The sequence below is a fragment of the Macrosteles quadrilineatus genome, unplaced genomic scaffold (assembly GCF_028750875.1).
Source record: "Macrosteles quadrilineatus isolate MER2022 unplaced genomic scaffold, UCM_ALF_1.0 Scaffold_1__1_contigs__length_201487025, whole genome shotgun sequence".
Lineage (NCBI taxonomy): Eukaryota > Metazoa > Arthropoda > Insecta > Hemiptera > Cicadellidae > Macrosteles > Macrosteles quadrilineatus.
Window position 1 is genome coordinate 94,480,125 of NW_026542594.1, and position 20,582 is coordinate 94,500,706.

A 20,582-nucleotide genomic window follows, 5' to 3' on the forward strand; every position below is an offset into this window, starting at 1 on the left:
TGTGATATTCTTAACCTTTTTTCACGTTTCGTTTTTTTTCTTAATTTAATATACACACACATTTTTTCTAATTTTGTACCTTTCATTATCATTATTAGGTGTACAATTTGAGAATCCTTCTAATTATGTTACAAGATGAACATAATAACATAGCATAACAACAACATAATTTAAACAAAAAATCGGAACCTCAAGTCGCAATTGGAAGGCCAAGTTAATAAAGGTGACTATCCTTCTTAGGGATTAGAAGAATGTGACTGCTCCCACCGAGGGAAAACGTGTGAAAACAAATAAAATACCCATAAAATTGCTGAAAAAGACAAAGATTTCACGTCAGTTCTAAACTACACCACAAAAAGGTATGACCTAAGGGCCTAAATTAGTATTTGACGTCAAAATACTGAAATATGAGAAATGTGAAAGAATGAGAATATGTGAGTTGGATCACTTCATGCTGATCGCTCATTTGCTGAAGTAAAGTGATAAGAAGATCGGGATCTTGGATTAGAGGAGAAAATAAGAACACGAGAACGATTTATTTATTAACCACGACCATTCATAGGCCTACTGTCTCGTTGAAATGTGGAGTTCTATCGCTTATGGGTTACTCGTTGACGAGAACGGTTGTAAAATGAGTGGACTTTCCTAATTTACTGATTGTTGCTAAATTTATAACCTTTGTTGTTTGGTTATTTTCACAAGGTCTTAGTATAAATATGTTTGTATACTTAATTAAAGTCTATAATCATCTTATTAACTGGATGCTTTATTAATTCATTTACCCATATCCAAATGTAACTGAAGGATTATTTTTTGTTCAGATTTCAAAAATATAAACCACTTTGACAAATCTTGTAAAATTGACGACTACTAAAAGACTTCTTTAAGCTAATGACTGATTTTTATCTAACCGTGGCTGTATTATCATAAGCATATAATATCAAACTGAAAATAAATATAAAACACCAGTAAAAGCAAATGTAGGCCTAAATAGTTGAATGATAAAAAGTTGACTAACAAATTTTAGTTTATTAACTATTTACAAGGTAAGGCCTGTATATATTTTAAACGAGGTCTTCAATGTCACTCATATCATCGTCTTCTTCGTCACTGCTGTCGCTGTTTCCTACTGATATGACCATTGATTCCACGAGGTCGTCGATCCGCGGCTCAGCTGAAGCATAATTATTTTCAATAGTTTTTACATGGTCGCACTTGTTTTTCCACTCTGTTGCACCAATGATATCAAATTTTTCCTGTGCCAATGAACGGATGCTCTCGAAGCTACAATTTACGTTACTGCTAGCTACGTAACCTTTTACTTCAGCCCAAATAAGTTCTATTGGGTTTAGATCTGGGTGGTAGGGGGGGAGACGAAGAATAACATGGTCAGTACCCGTGAGTAGTTCATCAATTTCATATCGAATGAATCTTGGTTTGTTCAGCAGTACAAGCTTATACAACTCGGGAACCAGCATTTCGTTTGAATATTGTATTCCATGTTTGGTTAGCCAGTCCTTCATTTCTTGTTTCCTACTATTTGATGTGGGTGCTTTGTCTAATTGCGCATTGTGATAAGGTGCGTTATCTACAACTATCACGGACTTCGGTGGTATGTTCGGCAGAAGTTTCTCTTTCATCCACTTGATCATGGTTTCCTTCCTGACATTGTCGTGATAATCACCCGTGGTGCTCGATGCCTTCCACATCGTCAATGCGTTAGGGACAAAACCAGCTTCACTTCCTGCATGAATCATTATTAGGCGTTGTCCTTTAGAAATGGGTACACGCATTCCCTTGGTTGAGTTGTCAGACCACGATAGACTTGAAACATGGCTTGTTAAAATATATGATTCGTCCATGAAAATAATAGTACGACCCTCATTTCTGAAACGTTTGACTGCTCTCAAATAAGAAATTCTCTTTTCCCGGATTTTGTTTGTCTCAATCAGCATTTTTCGGTTGTTCTGCGTTTTCCTCCATCTGAATCCAAGCTCCTTCAGAATTCTCCTAAGGCTTGATTTTGATCCTTTGAAATCTATCTGTTTTTTTAGTTCCTCGTGTAGTAAAGAAACTGTTGGTAGTATTTTATGTTGAATGTGGAACTCATACACCAAGCGTCTTATCAAAGCCTTATCAAAATCATCCACTCCAGTGACGGGCCTTTTTCTGCTTTCTTTTAACTTACTAGGAGTACAAAAACTTTTGTTGCTATCATCGTCATCATGTATTAGTAGTGCTTTAAGTTCGCCATTAATCTTCGTTATGACTCGCTCCGAGACCCCGATTGCCACTGCTGTTCGGGCGCGAGCTTTTGCCAAGGGAATGCTTACAGCTTTATCGTCAGCCTCTTTTTTCATAAACTGGTAAACATTGCTTACTATTTCCCGACTCTGTCCGTTCAGCGTCCTACCCTTCAACTTACTTTTCACTCTGTCACACATAATTCTATGTATGCCGAATACGTTAAAACACAGTATTAAACAAAAACACAGTTAAACTAAACTAATCTTTCCGTTAAACACACTCTGCTATAATAATATTTAGAAAAGAATATAAATATTTACTTTTTTCAATCATGTGATTCAATTAGAAATTCGATTATTCCAGCTAGAAATTTTATAGACGACTATTGGTGTGAGTGAGACCATAATGGAGTGAGTGAGCCCAAGTTTTATAGAATGGCTAGTAGCGTCAGATCCGCGCGCACAGACTAATGACACTGTCTGTAGTAGATTTCTCATCCTTATGGAACAGCTGAAGACAATTTTAACTTGTCCCCTAGTTATATAACCAAACAGTAAAGCACAAATCAAGAAATTAACCCTAAAATAATGGAAACAAAGTTTCATCGACACTAGCGCCTTTGTGTCACGTACATGAACTAGACACGAAAAACGTGCTTCAAAATTTACAATGGGATGAGAAGTCTACTTGTGTTGGTTAGTCTATGGTATAGATTATGGCAAATTAGAAGAATGTGTAAAAATTCTAAATTGTGAGAAAAAGGGTGAAAAATGGATATAAAAGAAGAACTGCAAATATACCTACACTCAAAAAAAAAAGGCGACCAAATTCCCAATGTAGGCTAATGCAAAAACAAAAACAAAATCCAATACATGAAAAAATCAAACAAATCAGGGATGAATCCTACACATTCACATGTTAAAAAATACACCTAACCATTTAACAAAATTTACTATGAATTCAAAACATATGTTATTAACTATTTATTTATTTTATTTGTTTACATACTATATAACTCATACTGTGATCATGGCCTTAGTGCCAAAATACGTATCAGTTTAAATAAAAACAAATTTCAGGGTACTCTGGTTTTTATTATTTCGCTTATTAATTGAAAAAGTAGTCCTAAAAAGTGAACAGAACTATCAATATATATATATATATATATATATATATATGTGTGTGTGTCCGTTAGCGCGATAACTTGAGCAAAAATGATGCGATTTTTATGAAATTTGGTACAAACGTGTAAACCTACGTTTATTCAAACAAGTTTGCGATCCAGCTTAATCGGACCATGGGAACGGGGGTTTTATGGGGTAAAAATGGGGGTTTTCCGTTTTTGACCATAAAAACAAAAAATTTTGCGATTTCTTTTTAAACTGTTTTGTAGAGCTTAAAAAAAGAAATAATTTAGTATAATGAAGCACTGTTGTAAGCCTAACGGTCACAGAGAAAATTCAAAAATAGTGTAATTTAAAATTCCCATGTTATTATTATGGAGAAAATGAAACCAGTTGTACTTGTTTATGGATATATATATAGATAAAATTTGGCAAATTTATTTATTTCATCCAATACTATTGATGTATGGTCAAAAAACACTTTTTACCTTCCCCGTAGCAGCAAACCTAAGCACTCGTTAAATCTAATCCTATTATCCTATAGTCTAATACGAGCAATGTTTGCTTGTATGTATGTATGTATGTATGTATGCTTGCTTGCTTGCTTGCAACAATATCTCGAAAACGGCTCTGACGATTTTCTTAAAATGTTGTAAATAGTTTATTCCTGACCTAAAAACGAGTTTACTGCAGTTAGAACTGCCAACAAAAATCTAATTACATAGAAAAATGAAACTGAAAATCACATTTTTTTAACATTAGTCTTATGGGTTGCTAAGTAACCATGTTGGTTAAACTAAATGACAAGGAAAAAGTAAACAAAGGACTTGTAAGTTGTCTGTCCACAGTATACTGGCAAATTAAAAATACAGTACAAAAGGAAAAACATCAGTTGTTACTATTGAGCAAAGATTATACTGAAGATAACTCGATACATTGTAGTCAAGGGTAGAAGTGTGGAGTGTGGGATCTGTTTATGACGATTAGATTACGGTATCTGCAATCCTTAAATGCTTTGGGAAGGGAAGGAAACAGGTCCGCGACGTAGGAAGTGATGAAGGAAGTAGTAAAAGCGAGCAGACCGGAGTGTGGAAACTGTTTATGACGATTAGATTAAGATATATGCGATCCTAAAATGCTATGTGAAGGGAGGGAAAGAGGCCCGTGACGTAGGAAGTGATGAAGGAAGTAGTAAAGGCGAGCAGTCCGGTGTGGGGGAACTGTTTATGACGATTAGATTAAGGTAACTACAATCGTAAAATGCTATGGGAAGGGAGGGAAACAGGTCCGCGACGTAGGAAGTAGTGAAGGAAGTAGAAAATGCGAGCAGTCCGGAGTGTGGGAACTGTTTATGACGATTAGATAGATTAAGGTATCTACAATCCTAAAAGGAAGTGGTAAAGGAAGTAGAAAAGGTGAGCAGTCCGGAGTGTGGGAACTGTTTATGACAATTAGATTAAGGTATCTGCAATCCTAAAATGCTATGGGAAGGGAGGAAAACAGGTTTGAGACATAGGAAGTGGTGAAGGAAGTAGTCAAGGTGAGCTATACGGAGTGTGGGAACCGTTTATGACGATTATATTAAGGTATTCTGCAATCCTAAAATGCTATGGGATGGGAGGGAAACTGGTCCGGGACATAGGAAGGGAGTAGAAAAGGCGAGCAGTGTGGAGTGTGGGAACTGGAAACAGTTTTGTAGCAGTTAGAATAATGTATATCTGCAATACTGAAATGCTATGAGAAGGGATGGAAACATGTCCACGACACAGGAAATTGTGAAAGAATTAGTAAAGGCTAGCAGTGCGGAGTGTGGGGAATGGATTTATGTATCTGCAATACTAAGACTGCTTTCAGAGTAAACTAATGATTTTCCTCGAGCAAAAGCTCGGTCCCCAGGTACTCCTATACTCTAATATGAGCAATGTTTGCTTGTATGTATATGCTTTCACCAAGATCTCGAAAACGGCTCCGACGATTTTCTTCAAATGTTGTAAATAGTTTATTCCTGGCCTAAAATCGAGTTTACTGCAGTTAGAACTGCCAACAAAAATCTAATTGCGTAGAAAAATGAAACTGAAAGTAACTTTTTTTAACATTAGTCTTATGGGTTGCTAAGTAACCATCTTGGCTGAATTAAATAACTAGGAAAAAGTAAACAAAAGACTTGTAAGTAGTCTATCCACAGTATACTAGCAAATTTCAAATACAGTACAAAAGGAAAAACATCAGTTGTTACTATTGAGCAAAGATTATACTGAAGATTACATAGTAGCAGGACTTTTTTTTATCTATGATTGTAGTAAAGTGTGGAGTGTGGGAACTGTTTATGACGATTAGATTAAGGTATCTGCAATCTTAAAATGCGATGGGAAGGAAACAGGTCCGCGACGTAGGAAGTGGAGAAGGAAGTAGTAAAGGTGTGATAATATTTTTATACATATGAACTGTTATTATTCCTTATTTAATTTATGAATTTCTATATTGTCTCACAGTTGTTCTTTGTTTACTATTTACATTTTGTATTTGTATGTTACAAATCTTACTTGACTTCAGAGTTTATTAAAACCTATCCTTAGGTCAATTTATAATGAGTTTTATTTGCACTTCAATTTAATAAACTCTTTTCACAAGTCATGGACAAACTCCTCAAGTCTGACCGATTTGATGTAGAGCCAGAAAGTGAAGGTGCAGAAGAACAATGGCTGCATTGGTACCAGACTTTTACTAACTTCCTAGAGGAATGTGACTCTAATGCAACAAATGAAGAGGAAAAACTACGTTTACTTGTTAATCACATTAGTCCATCTGTCTACAAATACATCTCTGGAGCTACAACATTTGATGAAGCTATAGCTATTTTAAACGAACTCTATATCCGTCCTAAGAATGAGATTTATTCTAGAAATCTTCTAGTAACTCGTTTTCAGAAGTCAGGAGAATCAGTTGACCAATATTTACAAGCTTTGAAAGATTTAAGTAAACCTTGTAATTTTTCCCAAGTTTCTGCTGAACAAAATAAAAATGACTATATTCGTGATGCATTTATCAGAGGTTTGATTTCCTTAGTTATCCGACAAAGACATCATCTTTAGAAACAGGCTACCAATTGCCAGAAACAGATGGAAATGAACAAGATATTCAAGAACCGGAGGTTTCATTTGATCAAGAACAAGAGGAAAATGATTCTAGTGGGACATTAAGTGACACGAATGTACCAGTTGAACATGCAAACAGTTCTTGCGAAGACTCAAGTTCAGTGCCTTCCAAAACGCATCCAAAGCATATACGGCAAAGACCTTTCTATCTAAAAGACTATGTCTCGTTTTAGGGCTGGAAGAATGTGATAATATTTTTATACATATGAACTGTTATTATTCCTTATTTAATTTATGAATTTCTTTATTGTCTCACAGTTGTTCTTTGTTTACTATTTACATTTTGTATTTGTATGCTACAAATCTTACTTGACTTCAGAGTTTATTAAAACCTATCCTTAGGTCAATTTATAATGAGTTTTATTTGCACTTCAAAAGGCAAGCAGTCCGGAGTGTGGGAACTGTTAATGCCGATTAGATTAAGGTATCTAAAATCCTAAAATGCTATGGGAAGGGAGGGAAACTGGTCCGCGACGTAGGAAGTGGTGAAGGAAGTAGTAAAGGCGAGCAGTCTTGAGTGTGGGAACCGTATATGACGATTAGATTAAGATATCTGCCATCTTAAAATGCAATGGGAAGGGAGGAAATCAGGTCCACGACGTAGGAAGTGGTGAAGGAAGTAGTAAAGGCGAGCTGTCCGGAGTGTGGGAACTGTTAATGAGGATTAGATTAAGGTATCTACAATCCTAAAATGCTGTGGGAAGGGAGGGAAACAGGTCTGCGACTTAGGAAGTGGTGAAGGAGGTAGTAAAGGCAAGCAGTCCGGTGTGTGGGAACTGTTATGACGATTAGGGTATCTGCAAACCTAAAATGCCGTGGGATGGGAGGGAAACAGGTCCGGGACGTAGGGAGTGGTTAAGGAAGTAATAAAGGTGAGCAGTGTGGAGTTTGGGAGTGAATTAATGTATCTGCAATACTAAAATGCTTTCAGAGTAATCTAATGATTTTCCCCGAGCAAAGCTCGGTCCCCAGGTACTTATTATACTCTAATATGAGCAATGTTTGCTTGTATGTATGTATGCTTGCTTGCTGAAAGATCTCGAAAACGGCTCCGACGATTTTTTTCAAATTGTAGTAAATAGTTTATTTCTGGCCTAAAAATGAGTTTTAGTTAGAACTGCCTACAAAAATCTAATTACGTAGAAAAATTAAACTGAAAGTCACATTTTTTTAACATTAGTCTTATGAATTGCTAAGTAACCATGTTGGTTAAATTAAATCTTTGACTATATAATAGTCAATGATTAAATAACAAGGAAAAAGTAAACAAAAGACTTGTAAGTTGTAACATGTGTTCATAAAGGGCATCTACCCAAAGTATACTAGAAATTACAAAATACAGTACACAAGCAAAAACATCACTTGTTACTATTGAGCAACGATTATACTGAATATTACTCGATACATTGTAGTAAAGGCTAGCAGTGCGGAGTGTGGGATCTGTAGTAGCATGGTAGTAGTCCGGAGTGTGGGAACTGTTTATGACGTTTAAATTAAGGTATCTGCAATCTTAAAATGCACTGGGAGGGGAGGAAAACAGGTCCGCGACGTAGGAAGTGGTGAAGGAAGTAGTAAATTCGAGTAGTCCGGAGTGTGGGAACTGTTTATGACGATTAGATTAAGGTATCTGCAATCTTAAAATGCTATGGGAAGGGAGGAAAACAGGTCCGCGACATAGGAAGTGGTAACGGAAGTAGTTAAGGTGAGCAGTCCGGAGTGTGGGAACTGTTTATGACGAGTAGATTAAGGTATCTACAATCCTAAAATGCTATGGGAAGGGAGGAAAACAGGTCCGTGACGTAGGAAGTGGTGAAGGAAGTAGTAAAGGTGAGCAGTCCGTTTGTAACAGTTAGATTTATGTATCTGCAATACTGAAATGCTATGAGAAGGGATGGAAACATGTCCACGACATAGGAAATGGTGAAAGAAGTAGTAAATGCTAGCAGTGCGGTGTGTGGGAAATGTTTGTGGCAGTTAGATTAATGTATTTAATATACTAAAATGATATGGAAAGAGATCAAAACAGGTCCACTTCGTAGGAAGTGGCGTAGGAAGTAGTAAGGTTTAGCATCGCAGGGTGTGGGAACCGTTTGTGGCAGTTAGATTAATGTATCTGTAATACTTAAATGTTTTCGAAGGGAAGGAAACAGGTCCATGGCGTAGGAAATGGTAAAGGAAATGGTTGTTTTATAGAAGAAATAGTAAAGGCTGGCATCGCAGAGTGGGGGAACCGTTTGTGTTAGTTATATTAATGTATCTGTAATACTTAAATGCTATGAGAAGGGATGGAAACAGGTCCATGACGTAGGAAATGGTGAAGGAAGTAGTAAGGCTAGCAGTGCAGAGTGTGGGAACTGTCTGTGGCAATTACATTAATGTATCTGCAATCCTAAAATGCTATGGGAAGGGAGGGAAACAGGTCCACGTTGTAGGGAGTGGTGAAGGAAGTAGTAAGGGTGAGCATTGTGGAGTGTGGGAATGGATTAATGTATCTGCAATACTAAGACTGCTTTCAGAGTAAACTAATGATTTTCCCCGAGCAAAGCTCTGTCCCCAGGTACTGTTATTTAACTAGGGAATAAATATGTCTTATTTAGCGAATTTCCCTATAGGGAAGTAGCTATTACCGTAGGTCTCATGGTAAGACCTAAGCCCGGGACCGATTTACTTTTTCATTTTGATGTCCCCAGAGGCCAAAAACACCATTCGTTCAAATTTTTATATATCTATATATATGTATAATATATGTGTCCATCCGCACGATAACTTGAGTAATTTTTGTCCGATTTTGATAAAATTTGGTTTGAAGGTGTAAGGCGGGATAAACTTGAATGAGTTCGCGAACCAGCATGATCGGACTATGGGAACGGGGGTTTATGGGGGGTTTTATGGGGTAAAAATAGGTTTTTCCCATTTTTGACCCTAAAAACACGAAATTTCACAATTTATTTTTAAACCACTTTGTAGAGCTTAAAAAAACAAATAATTGAGTATATTGAAGCGTTATTATGCGCCTAATTGTTACGGAGAAAATTCAAAAAAATTGTAATTTTAAAATTCCCATGTTATTCTTATGGAGAATAAGTCAACTGTTGTATTTTGCTTGTTTATGAACATATTTTGATCGATTTTGGAAAATACTTTTATTTCTTACTAAACTATTATCATTTTATAAAAAACATCTTTTTTACCCTCCCTGTTGCAGCAAACCTAAGTACTCGTTAAACTAATTCTATTTAAATAGGAAATAAATGTGCTATTTTTATGGAGGCATTTTAGTGTGAATCCAATCAGATTAATGGAAATTCGCTTAGTCTGCAGGTTTGCTGTGGCGGGGGTATTTGTTTATGGAAATATTTAAGTAAAAAAGTAATCAGACAAGTTGAAATTCGCTTAGTCTGCAGGTTTGCTGCGGCGGGGGTATTTCATGTTTTTATTTTTGTAATCGAAAATAGTTTGGTTTCACAGGACTTGCTGCTCTCTGTACAAGCTAGTTAACTTTAGAATGTTGTCATCTACTCACTCCATCTCATACAGTTAATTTTCAATTCTCACTCACCACTGATCACTCACAAGACGCACAAGAGGACTACTAGCAGTCCAGACAGGGTAATGACTAATGAAACTTGAGTCGAGACAGGGTGGTGCGAGTGATCAAGGAAGTGAGAGAGGAGGTGGCAGCGTATAGGGGATGGCGGGGAAATGTTTCTGTTTCGTGTTTCAACGGCACATAGTGGCCGAAACCAGTGTTGCAAAAAAATTTAGAACTCTCTTTAATCTTTACCGACTTCAGGTGGAAACACAAATTTCTGTTGCAAACACTGAAAAACTGTTTGCAACAGCAAAATGTTTTGTCTAAAAATGTGCGTTTTTAGAGATATTTGCAATTTCTGTTTGCAACTCGTGTTTCAAACTCCGGTGTTAACGCGGCTTTAGAAACATTTAGAAGTCTGAGGAAAATATTCTGTCAAGTCCAAGGAACACTCATCTTTGTGAAGGAAACCAAAGTCATTTTGTAGAAAAATTTATTTACAAATACTAAAGCTAATAGGTACTTTACACAGATTCCCTGCCTTAATTATTGTAGAAATTACAATTAATTATATTTTACAGAATGAAATTGTTTTTTATAGAAGATTGTTGTTACTTTTTAGATTTAAAAAATCCGGATAACTGATATGAGCAAATGTAACTTCAAATCTGGAATCTCTTTCTAATGCAGTCAAATTATTATTGGTCAGTAAAGCTAATAGTTTTATAATAATAACATTTATTATAAGAAAAAAGAATTCCAAACAAGGTTCTTTCAATCGGAGTTAAGGATTGGAATCAATGAATCAAAAGAAAAGTATGATACCCGCATATTGTAAAGGATGGGAAATACTGATGCACTAGACACTCGTGTCTAAAACGTGAGCATACTTGTAACAAGAGTATGGAGAGCAGCGTACACCAGGATAACCCCTACAATGCTCATCACTAAGACGAAACACCATAGCTTTTTCTGAAACAACACAATAGTTCTGAGTATGAATATACCTGTTTAGTTTAGAAAATTCCTAATAGGTTAATGTAAGTTCTATCCAGTCAAGTTCCAGTTCCAGAAGTCATATCAATATTTAATACTTTCAAACAAAGCCAAAAGATAGACTTTTAAATGTACGAATCTGCAAAACATTTTGAATGTGTATGGATGTAGATAAAATAACATCAAAGGCCGGTACACACAAATGCCACTCTTTCATTGCTTGCTCCCAAGAATGGAATAACCTAAGATGACCTCTAGTCGTGCACAGTCACTCTAAGGATATGGTATACATGGAATTCTTATGAAGTGTTGCTGGGGTGTGTTGCCTGGCAAACCTATGGCCCTATGGGTGATCACAATCAGCTGCCTGCAGGTCGCTCTGCTCCACTTCTGGTCATATTGCAGAGGATCATCCCTTTCAAGAATAAACAGTCAAACATACACACTTTTAGTTTTATGTAGTTTTTTGCTTGCAAACAAGGAGGTATAACTACTCATTTGCATGCATCGACTTCTTGTTGACGAATGAATCTTCATTTTGGTTGCCAACCCTACCGGCTGTAGTCGCGGGGTGTGTAGCTGCTGTTGTCACGAAAGGTAGCAACTCAAAGTTGCGTCCGTGTGTTACTGGCTCTAAGAGTTCTACTATGAATTATGGTTTGAGGAACAGAAGTAACATTTACCCTCCTGGCTGACTTTTTCTTGGTATAGGCCTCAGACATCTCTATGTTACCCATCGTCACCTCACAGGTCCCTCTTGCCACATTGTATTCAATCACATTAATCATCTCACCCTATAAATGAAGAAAACAGAGCAAATAAAATAACTTAGTTAGATTTATAAAATTAATTGTCAATTTGACTGGCAACAAGACAGACATACATTCAAATCTCTCTTAGAATGTTTCTGTTTTAGTTGATTGTGTAACACGAACTGTTTATGTCACTCATAGTGTCAGCCTGCCTAAATAATATAACAGTGACTAGTAACTAACTCTTGTAGATGTCATGTGGAGTGTAAAATTAAAATGCAAAGTTTTGTTAAAATGCAAAGTTTTGTTAAAATTCAAGGTTTGTTATTTATTAGATATGGAAAATAGCCAGTTCATGACAAAATCTTGTTTGAATTGCATGTTTTGTGCTTAATCCATAATTTATTTTCCTGTGTTTGCCTTGATTGATGTTATTTAAATATTAAATATGATATTTAACAATTGGATGGTGACTTAGAAAAAAGAGTTAAACTGTGTACCCCAAGGTTATAAAAAAAACTTTTTTTAATAACCTGGGTGTACCCTATACTTATTATTCTAGTAACAGGATGAGTAACTATTTGTAAATATTTTTGTAAAATCACTATCTGCATATAGGTACTTAGTCTAAATAATATTGAAATATCACAGATGCATTTTCAATTCATTATTGTTATTCAAATTTCCATTTTTTTTTTGAATGGGAACTTTGCAGACTATACAAGCATGTAAATAATGTGTTTAAACATAGGAAATTTTTTGTATTTATAAATTTCTTAGAATTTCTTCAAAATCTTGACGGATAAAGGTGTTCCCCGCAAAACATTAAATTTAAATGTTAAAAATTAATTTCAAATTTTTATTTTATAATCCTTGCTAAAGATTGAGCAGAACAGAACTTCTCATACCTGAGTGTGCACCATTGCTGACAAGTCGGTGAACAGTTCATGAAGTTCTCTGATAGACTTCTCAAGTTCCATCATTTCTTTGTGCCTAATCTTTGCATCTTGCAAGGCAAGTTTCATTGCTTGTGTCTCATGGACATACTGAAACAAACAATATATTTTTCCTACAGTTACCTAACAATGTACATGTTCTCTCACTGATTTGAGAAAGCAAAGTGGCCAATTCGCTCACCAGTGAGACAATGTTAACATTGTCTCACTCTAATTACTTTGTCTCACTCCAGATTTGCAACGTGAAGGCACGAAATAGTGAGCGCGTAACATGCAGAAAGGGTCGTATGCGCGCGAAATACGTTGGCAGCACTGGCTGTAAATCAGCTGGTCAGCTGTTCTACTGTGTTGTATCATTAAATGTCATATTAAAAGTTAACTTCTGAGTAAAAATATGTTACGTTTCTTTACTAATTTATTTGTTTTGTGGTAACTGCGTAGGAAAAATATAATGTGCAACTCAGGTGCAAAGTGCAATTGCCTCACTCGAGAAACCATTCCTCACTCGCCTACGGCTCGTGAGTAAGTATTTCTCTCGAGTGAGTCAATTGCTCACTTTGCTCACTATATAGTTGCACAAATAACTATTTCCTACAGTCACCCGACAAAGTGGGCTTCCTTGCACATATTATAGTTTAGAAAACCTTAGTTTGGCGCACAGTTTTTACTTTGGCGCACACCAGTATTCCAACCAAACAACACAAAACATTGTGCTTTTATTATGCATGTAACCCATGTACGTTTGTTTGAAAATAAGTTGGCAACACTTGAAGATATTGCAACTACAGCGTTTATTTCGTTCAATGTTTGGATTTAACCTAACCTAAAACGTGTTGTACAGTGTTTGAAAGACTAATTATTTATGATTTTAGTAACTGTAGGAAATAGTTATTTGTGTAACTAGTGGTGAAAGTGGCACTTTGCTGCACACGAGAGCAATGTTTACGCACGAGCCGCAGGCGAGTGTGGAATGATCTCGAGTGCAGCAAAGGCCTTTTTCACTCGTGTTACACATTATATTTTTCCTACAGTCACTATAAAGCATATAAATAATTAGTCTTTCAAACACTATGCAACAAGTTTTAGGTTCAGCTGGCAACACAAATGGTGCCCTAGAGAAAGTAGTACCCACGGTCCATATCACTCCGCTATTTTTCCTCGGCAAGAAATGTGCTCCACGTTTTGAGAATATAGTTCCGTATGTTTTTGTGATTTGAAGTGGTTTCCGCACCTAAAAAAACGCTTAAAAGGTATTTTCTTGTTTATTAAGATCGTAGGAAGGTTTTAAAAACGTTTAAAAGAAAAGTCCAGAAAGTTCAGAAATACCGAAACTATAAACACGAAATGACAGGTTAAATCGTAGTTATAATAGTCAATCAGCTGCTCATAGTATAATTATCTTTAAGTGTTGCCAACCTATTTCCAAGCGTACACGGATTACGAGCATAATGGAACCACGCTGTTTTGTGTTGTTTCGTTGGAATCCTGATGTGCGGCAAAGTATAAACCGTACGGCAAATTATAAACCGTACGGCAAAGTATAAACCGTACGGCAAAGTATAAACCGTACGGCAAAGTAATTAATTAGCAGCTTTCTGTACTATAAATAGTACAAGGAAGCCAACTTTGTCGGGTGACTGTCGGAAAAATATTATGTGTAACACGAGTGCAAACTGCCTTTGCTGCACACGAGAGAAATGTTTACGCACGAGCCGTAGGCGAGTGTGGAAAGTTTCTCTCGTGTGCAGCAAACACACGAAGTGCCACTTCACCCACTAGTTACACAAATAACTATTTCCTACAGTCACCCGACAAAGAGGGCTTCCTTGCACATATTATAGTACAGAAAGCCTTATTTAGTTTGGCGCACAGTTTTTACTAAGAGACGTTGTGTTTTGTTTACAATTTGTTTCTATTATTTTTGGGGTTAATTTCTCATTATTTGTGTCTCACTGTTCGGTTATATAGCTAGTGGACGAGTTAGACCCGGTACACACGAACGACATACCTAGCAGACTAGGCTTGGACTAGGTAAGCACTAGGTAAGCACGACTGGATAGCGCACCTCAGGATCACACCGGTTCACACGAGCGACATGTCCACGGACTAGGTGAAAATATCGAGATCAAAACCGCTCGGTTCCATCACTGGTGCACAATGAGAACAAAGGTAAGAATGCGAGCTGCAGCTCGACTACCCGATCGCTCGTGTGAACGCTCCCATAAGGCTACATGTACTGCTACGCAGTTCAACTGGGCGACTGGGTAGTTGCCACGACGGACTGGGAGGCGGGGCCCGACTAGGTTTTGGGACATCAAGCTTGAACACGACTAGCTAGTCGGCGTCCTAGGCTCGTGTGAACGGCTCCATTTGATCCTGTGGTCCGCTACCCAGTCGTGCTTACCTATAGTGCTTACCTAGTCCAAGCCTAGTGTGCTAGGTTTGTCGTTCGTGTGAACCGGGCCTTATTGTTTATGATTAGACAGTTTTATTTGGTTAAACGAGGTTTTCAATTTACTGAAATAACAAGAAACAAATTTTAACAAAACACGATATCTACAGAAAACCGGACAGAACTAACAATAAAATTGGCTTCAGCTGTTCCATAATAAGGATGGGAAATCTACTAGGGACTATGTTATATAATAGACAAATAGAATAAATATATAGACTGTCAAAGGAAGGTTCCGGCGCCCACCACTAGGGTTTGCCGTGTAGTTACGGCGCAAACCGTTGCAGGCTGGGAGCGCAGGAGCCGTATGCGACCAGCAGACGCTGCAGCGGTGTGCGCCGTAACTACACGGCAAACCTAGCGGTGGACGCCAAAACTTCTGCTAACCGCAGCACAGCTGACGGTCTATATTTATTCTATTTGTCTATGGTTATATCTATGCTGTTACCTGGCAACTGTTTTATAGGTTGAATAGTCACAACATGCTGTATTAGTTATAATTTGAAATAGTGCCACAATTTTTCCACAGAGTGCAGCACAGAAAACAATTTTACTTTTGAAAAAGTCCAAATATATTAAATAAATAAATGAAATCCACCGAAGCTGTGCAACATTACCAGACTGACGATTTAAAAAATTACACCAAAATTGGTTGAAGCAAAAATCATCAGTTGTAAGTTTAAAGGAGAAATAGTCTTAATCCCAAGAATACTGATGATTTCATCCGAATTACCCTCTGAATTAAGGCAACTACAATTTCCTTTGTGTCTTGCTTTTGCAATCACCATTATAAGGTACTAGGGCAATCCCCGACTGTCGTCGGTTTAAATTTAGAAAATTCATGCTTTTCACACGGACAGCTGTATGTTGCGTGCTCACGGGGTGGTAGCTATGCCTAAAAACTTATAAGTTTTAGGTAGGCCTATATATTTATAAATATATATATTTATTCACCTAATGAAAAAACAAAAAAAACATTGCTATGCGCTCACTGGCAATAAGTAAAATATTCTATTTTTATTTTTAGTATAGGCCTACACTTTTATTATTCATCGTAAAGAACAAATTACCATTTAAAATAATTGTTGTTAAGCGCAACACACGCTGGGTAACTGCTAGTTTGGTATAAACGAGTAAACCTACATTTATTCGAACGAGTTCACGAAGCAGCATGATCAGACCATGGAAACGGGAGTTTATGGGGTAAATATGGGTTTTACCCATTTTTGACCTAAAAAACGTAAAATTTTGGAATTTCTTTCCCAACCATTTTGTAGAGCTTAAAAAAAGAAATAATTTAGTATATTGAAGCATTGTTGAATGCCTAATGGTTACGGAGAAAATTTAAAAAAATGCAAATTTAAAATTGCCATGTTATTCTTAAGGAGAAAATGAAAACTGTTGTAGTTTACTTGTTTATGGATAAATGTTGATCAAATTTGGCAAATTTATCTATTTCATCCTATACTATTGACGTTTGGTCAAAAAACACTGTTTACCTTCCCTGTAGCAGCAAACCTAAACACTTGTTAAATCTATTGTTATTTAAATAGGGAATAAATATGTCTTATTTATGGAAATATTTTAGTAAATATGTAATCATTTATACATCGATGAATCAGACAAGTTGAAATTCGGTAAGACTGCAGGTTTGCTGCGGCGGGGGTATTATTTTATGCAACGAAACACCAACAATGTGTATGTGACTGCTACTCCAGCAACTAAGTGTTTAGCCTTGAAATGAAATGAAATGAAATGAAGTGAAATGAAATGAAATGAAATGAAATGATGAAATGATATTTATTCGTCTATAGACATTATATAAATGCATCAGACACAGTCAAATTATATAAATACATGCTGGTAGAGGCACAAGTCAAGTTCAGGCAACTAATAGTAATAATAAAGAATTATTACACATCCGGCCTTAAGAAGTTCGGCCTTACATATCAGATGTCAATAGAAGTGCTCACTTATCTCCAAGATACTATTAATTACCAAGAAAGGTGCTGCTGATTAAAAAGAAAAATAATTTACCCTTAAAATAAAAATAATAAATAATCCAATTATCGCCTCTGAGCCTCTATACAGTAGCCTACATTACTCACATTGTCCACAAAGACCTGAGTAGTCTCTTTGTCTAGAAGAGCCTCTATTTCGTCCGCAGATTGGATGTTTGAGCCCGCTAGAACAGCAGGCCGCCGCATTACTGTCTGTATTACTACAACAATCGTCGCTCTTTTCACTCACTTGTCACATAACATCATATTTTATTAGTGGTTAGTGAGTGATCAATCAGAGCGACATATACTGTTAAAAGTTGCATTAATTATGACATCAAATAATTTTTCCTCCATGCAAACCTTAAAAACCATTTTGTTAAAGTGAATGCGTATCTAATAAATTAACTATGTCTATGTGATACAATACAAGTAAGATTTTTTAACCCACTGACCCCAACTACCGTGCTTTACCACATTTTGCAGCAAGGTAGCTGTACTGATATACCTGCTTGCGCTGAGTACAGTATAGTTTGTCAAATCTAACCTGCAAGCGCTAGTAGCGACAGTATGCTTAGTGGTACCGTACTCATCCCTGTCAACCGACATTGGCATGATAGCTCAGTTGGCTAAGCTAAGGCCCTTACAAGTGAATTGTTGAAGTTAAAGTATTTATAAATAAATGTGCAGGTTTGAAGCGAAGCGAAGCTCTTTGGGATCGACTTCAATGCAAACTTTCTAACACGTTAACTTAATAACGGCTGAACATATTTTAACCAAATTTACCAAGGTGTTTTTGTAAAATGTTCGGAAGGTTTGGACGAAACCAACTTCAATTTTTGATAATGCCTATAATTTAAAAGTAGCACAACGTTTTTAAATTTTAACATTGGCCTTATGGGTTGCCATGATGGTTACAACATAACAACGTAAATATAAACAAAACAAAGAATCTAACAAATTTGAATTTGACAAACAATAAATTTTAACAAAGAATTTTGCATATGTTTAAAATTAAGCCACAACCTAAACACAGTACAAATGAATAGATTCGGATGATGACCACTGATCAAATAATACAGAGAAAGTCTTAAGTTTACATTTAAGTCACCATTTGGAAACGACCACAGATCAAATAGGTACAGTATATTCTACAAATTTGATTTACGTAGCTATATCCAAGGTTATAACAAATAACATTTATCTTATGTTATTGGGAATTAAAACAACTACATGATACTGCAGTTTTTAAAAACTAGGTATTCTCAATCTAATCAATATTTTTAACTAAAGAGGCAATTATGAACATACATTCTTATTTTTTACTTTGAACTATTTTTGATGATATCATCAAGTTGGTACCGGTAACACACTTGTTGTATTGATTGTTGTGTTGGCAACTACTTTGGGTAGGCCTTTTCTATATTATAGCCCAAAAAGAATAAAGTAATTTTTGCATTTTTGTTCTACAAGAAAATACCTAATTCGCATTAGATTGTCATATTAAGGAATATTTCAGAATGCAATCTCAAAAACAGCCTGATATTTTGTAGAAAATGAAGACGAGCAATAACTTAAACACCTGAAACACATGAACAACTACTTGAGTGAAAATTTAAAAACGTACGTTTTCAGGAAAAGCACTTTTAAAATTTTTTGTTCCGTTTTTTTAATCTTTTTTTATTTTTTTATTTCATTGACATTTGAAGTTTCATAAAATGTCCATGGTAACACAATATCTTTAGTGGTTTTTTATTAATAGAGCATCTTTGTTGGAAAAACACAAAATTTTGTCACCGTCATGGACATAAAACTGAATATTAAAAATAGTTAATATTATTTTTATAACTATGTTTTGCTATAAATTAATTTACTTTTATGGCCATTATACAATAAACAGCCTACTAAGCTTTTGGTATATTTGGTCTTTCTAGAAAAAAATAAAAAAACTAAAAAAATGGAAAAAAGCCAATAAAATCTTTTAAGTTTGTATAACTCCGAAAAAACTTACCTGAGACCCGAAAAATCGTTATGTTTTTATAGAGGTATGCCTCTTTTGTGTATAAAACATTGAAATATGATGATATTTTAATTTTTGAAATTTTTATGGTAGAAATCATAAACGTGATGGTCAGGGACAAGCGGTACGGTCGTGAATTGTCTGGAATAATCTAAATCTTTCTAAACAATCCTTCAATTATACTGTTAGTTATAGTAAAAATATGTGTTTCAATTGAACTAAACTGTTCAATTTACAATTTTATTTCAGTTATTGTCACGACCAAACACAGTATAATCCATAAGGCTGGATTGGTCGTGAAAAAACCTGCGATGGTCGTGAAACTTTGGTCGTGACATTACGTGTTATTTGGCTCTGTTCTGGCGGTAGCCCTGCACCTCATGTTCGAGGATACAAAGTGGACTTCTAGGTTAATCTAGCAATTGAAATATCTTATAAACAAAAATTAACACCGTGTCTACTTCATCGAATGACTGCGTATGGTCATGGACACACCAAAATTACAAAAAACACAAACTTGCCTTTATTGATCTTGTAATTCCCCCTATCAACTCAAAACGACCGGTACTACAATCCTGTCGTACACCCCGAACTAGTCTCTAAAACGAACTGACGAAATCGACGCCAGGCTTGCCACCGTCGTGCTCCAAAGTTTAAAATCTTTCCCAAATGGTCGTGACGCCAAATCGAGGGACAGACTTATTTTGTCATGGTAGTCAGTTTTCAATGACAATAAAATTATAATATGCTCCTTTTTTGTAAGTTTAATAACTATTGATGACATAAAAATATGGCTTTATATATTTCGGCATGAATAATTAGTCTAAAAACAGCGTGAAAGTTGGAAATTGTACCCTAGGGACACGTCATGGTCGTGAATTTCAAGACTTTAAAAATACGAAAAAAATACCTAGAACCTATTTAAAACCAAATAAATGTGTGTAACATGTTGCCCCCGTCCCAAAAAATATTAAAACACAAAATAATAAACTACAAATCCAGTATCTTCGAAGTAAAATGCCAGGGACATGAAAACGTACGTTTTTAAATTTTCACTCACTTCTGGAAATGTCTTGAGATGGTTGAATGTAGAACACTTGCTTGAAAACAATGCTTTTCATAATTATGTTAAATATACAAAATTTAAGAAAACAAACCTCATAAGCATTTTTCTCAAAGCAGACAAGTCTTTAAAAAGTTACATCCCTACCCTAGTAGCACAAATATGTATTTTATAAATATTTTATATATTTAAAGTTGTATTTGATAGAACCTCGAATAAAATATATAAATAATATATCTTTAATAATAGTTCGATATATTCAAATATATATTTAAAATATTACCA

The 20,582-nt window shown here is 35.7% G+C and overlaps 2 protein-coding genes across 4 annotated transcripts in view; both read right to left on the reverse strand.

Moving 5' to 3' along the window:
* Positions 1–1,064: 1,064 nt before the first annotated feature.
* Positions 1,065–2,444, reverse strand: LOC128999028 (uncharacterized). Its single transcript, XM_054425387.1, has one exon. The coding sequence runs from the start codon at positions 2,442–2,444 to the stop codon at positions 1,065–1,067; it is 1,380 nt and encodes a 459-aa protein (XP_054281362.1).
* Positions 2,445–10,537: 8,093 nt separating this feature from the next.
* Positions 10,538–20,582, reverse strand: part of LOC128989887 (syntaxin-1A-like) — a 71,607-nt gene continuing 61,562 nt past the window's right edge. For 2 of the 3 annotated variants that reach the window (XM_054412209.1, XM_054412037.1), the window contains 4 exons: positions 17,323–17,435; positions 12,715–12,852; positions 11,738–11,848; positions 10,538–11,030 (listed from right to left, as the gene is read on the reverse strand). In XM_054412209.1, the coding sequence (XP_054268184.1) occupies positions 10,932–11,030; positions 11,738–11,848; positions 12,715–12,852; positions 17,323–17,435 (461 nt within the window). In that variant the 3' untranslated portion in view covers positions 10,538–10,931. The remainder of the gene's footprint in view (positions 11,031–11,737; positions 11,849–12,714; positions 12,853–17,322; positions 17,436–20,582) is intronic. The other variant, XM_054412125.1, reaches the window with a different exon arrangement.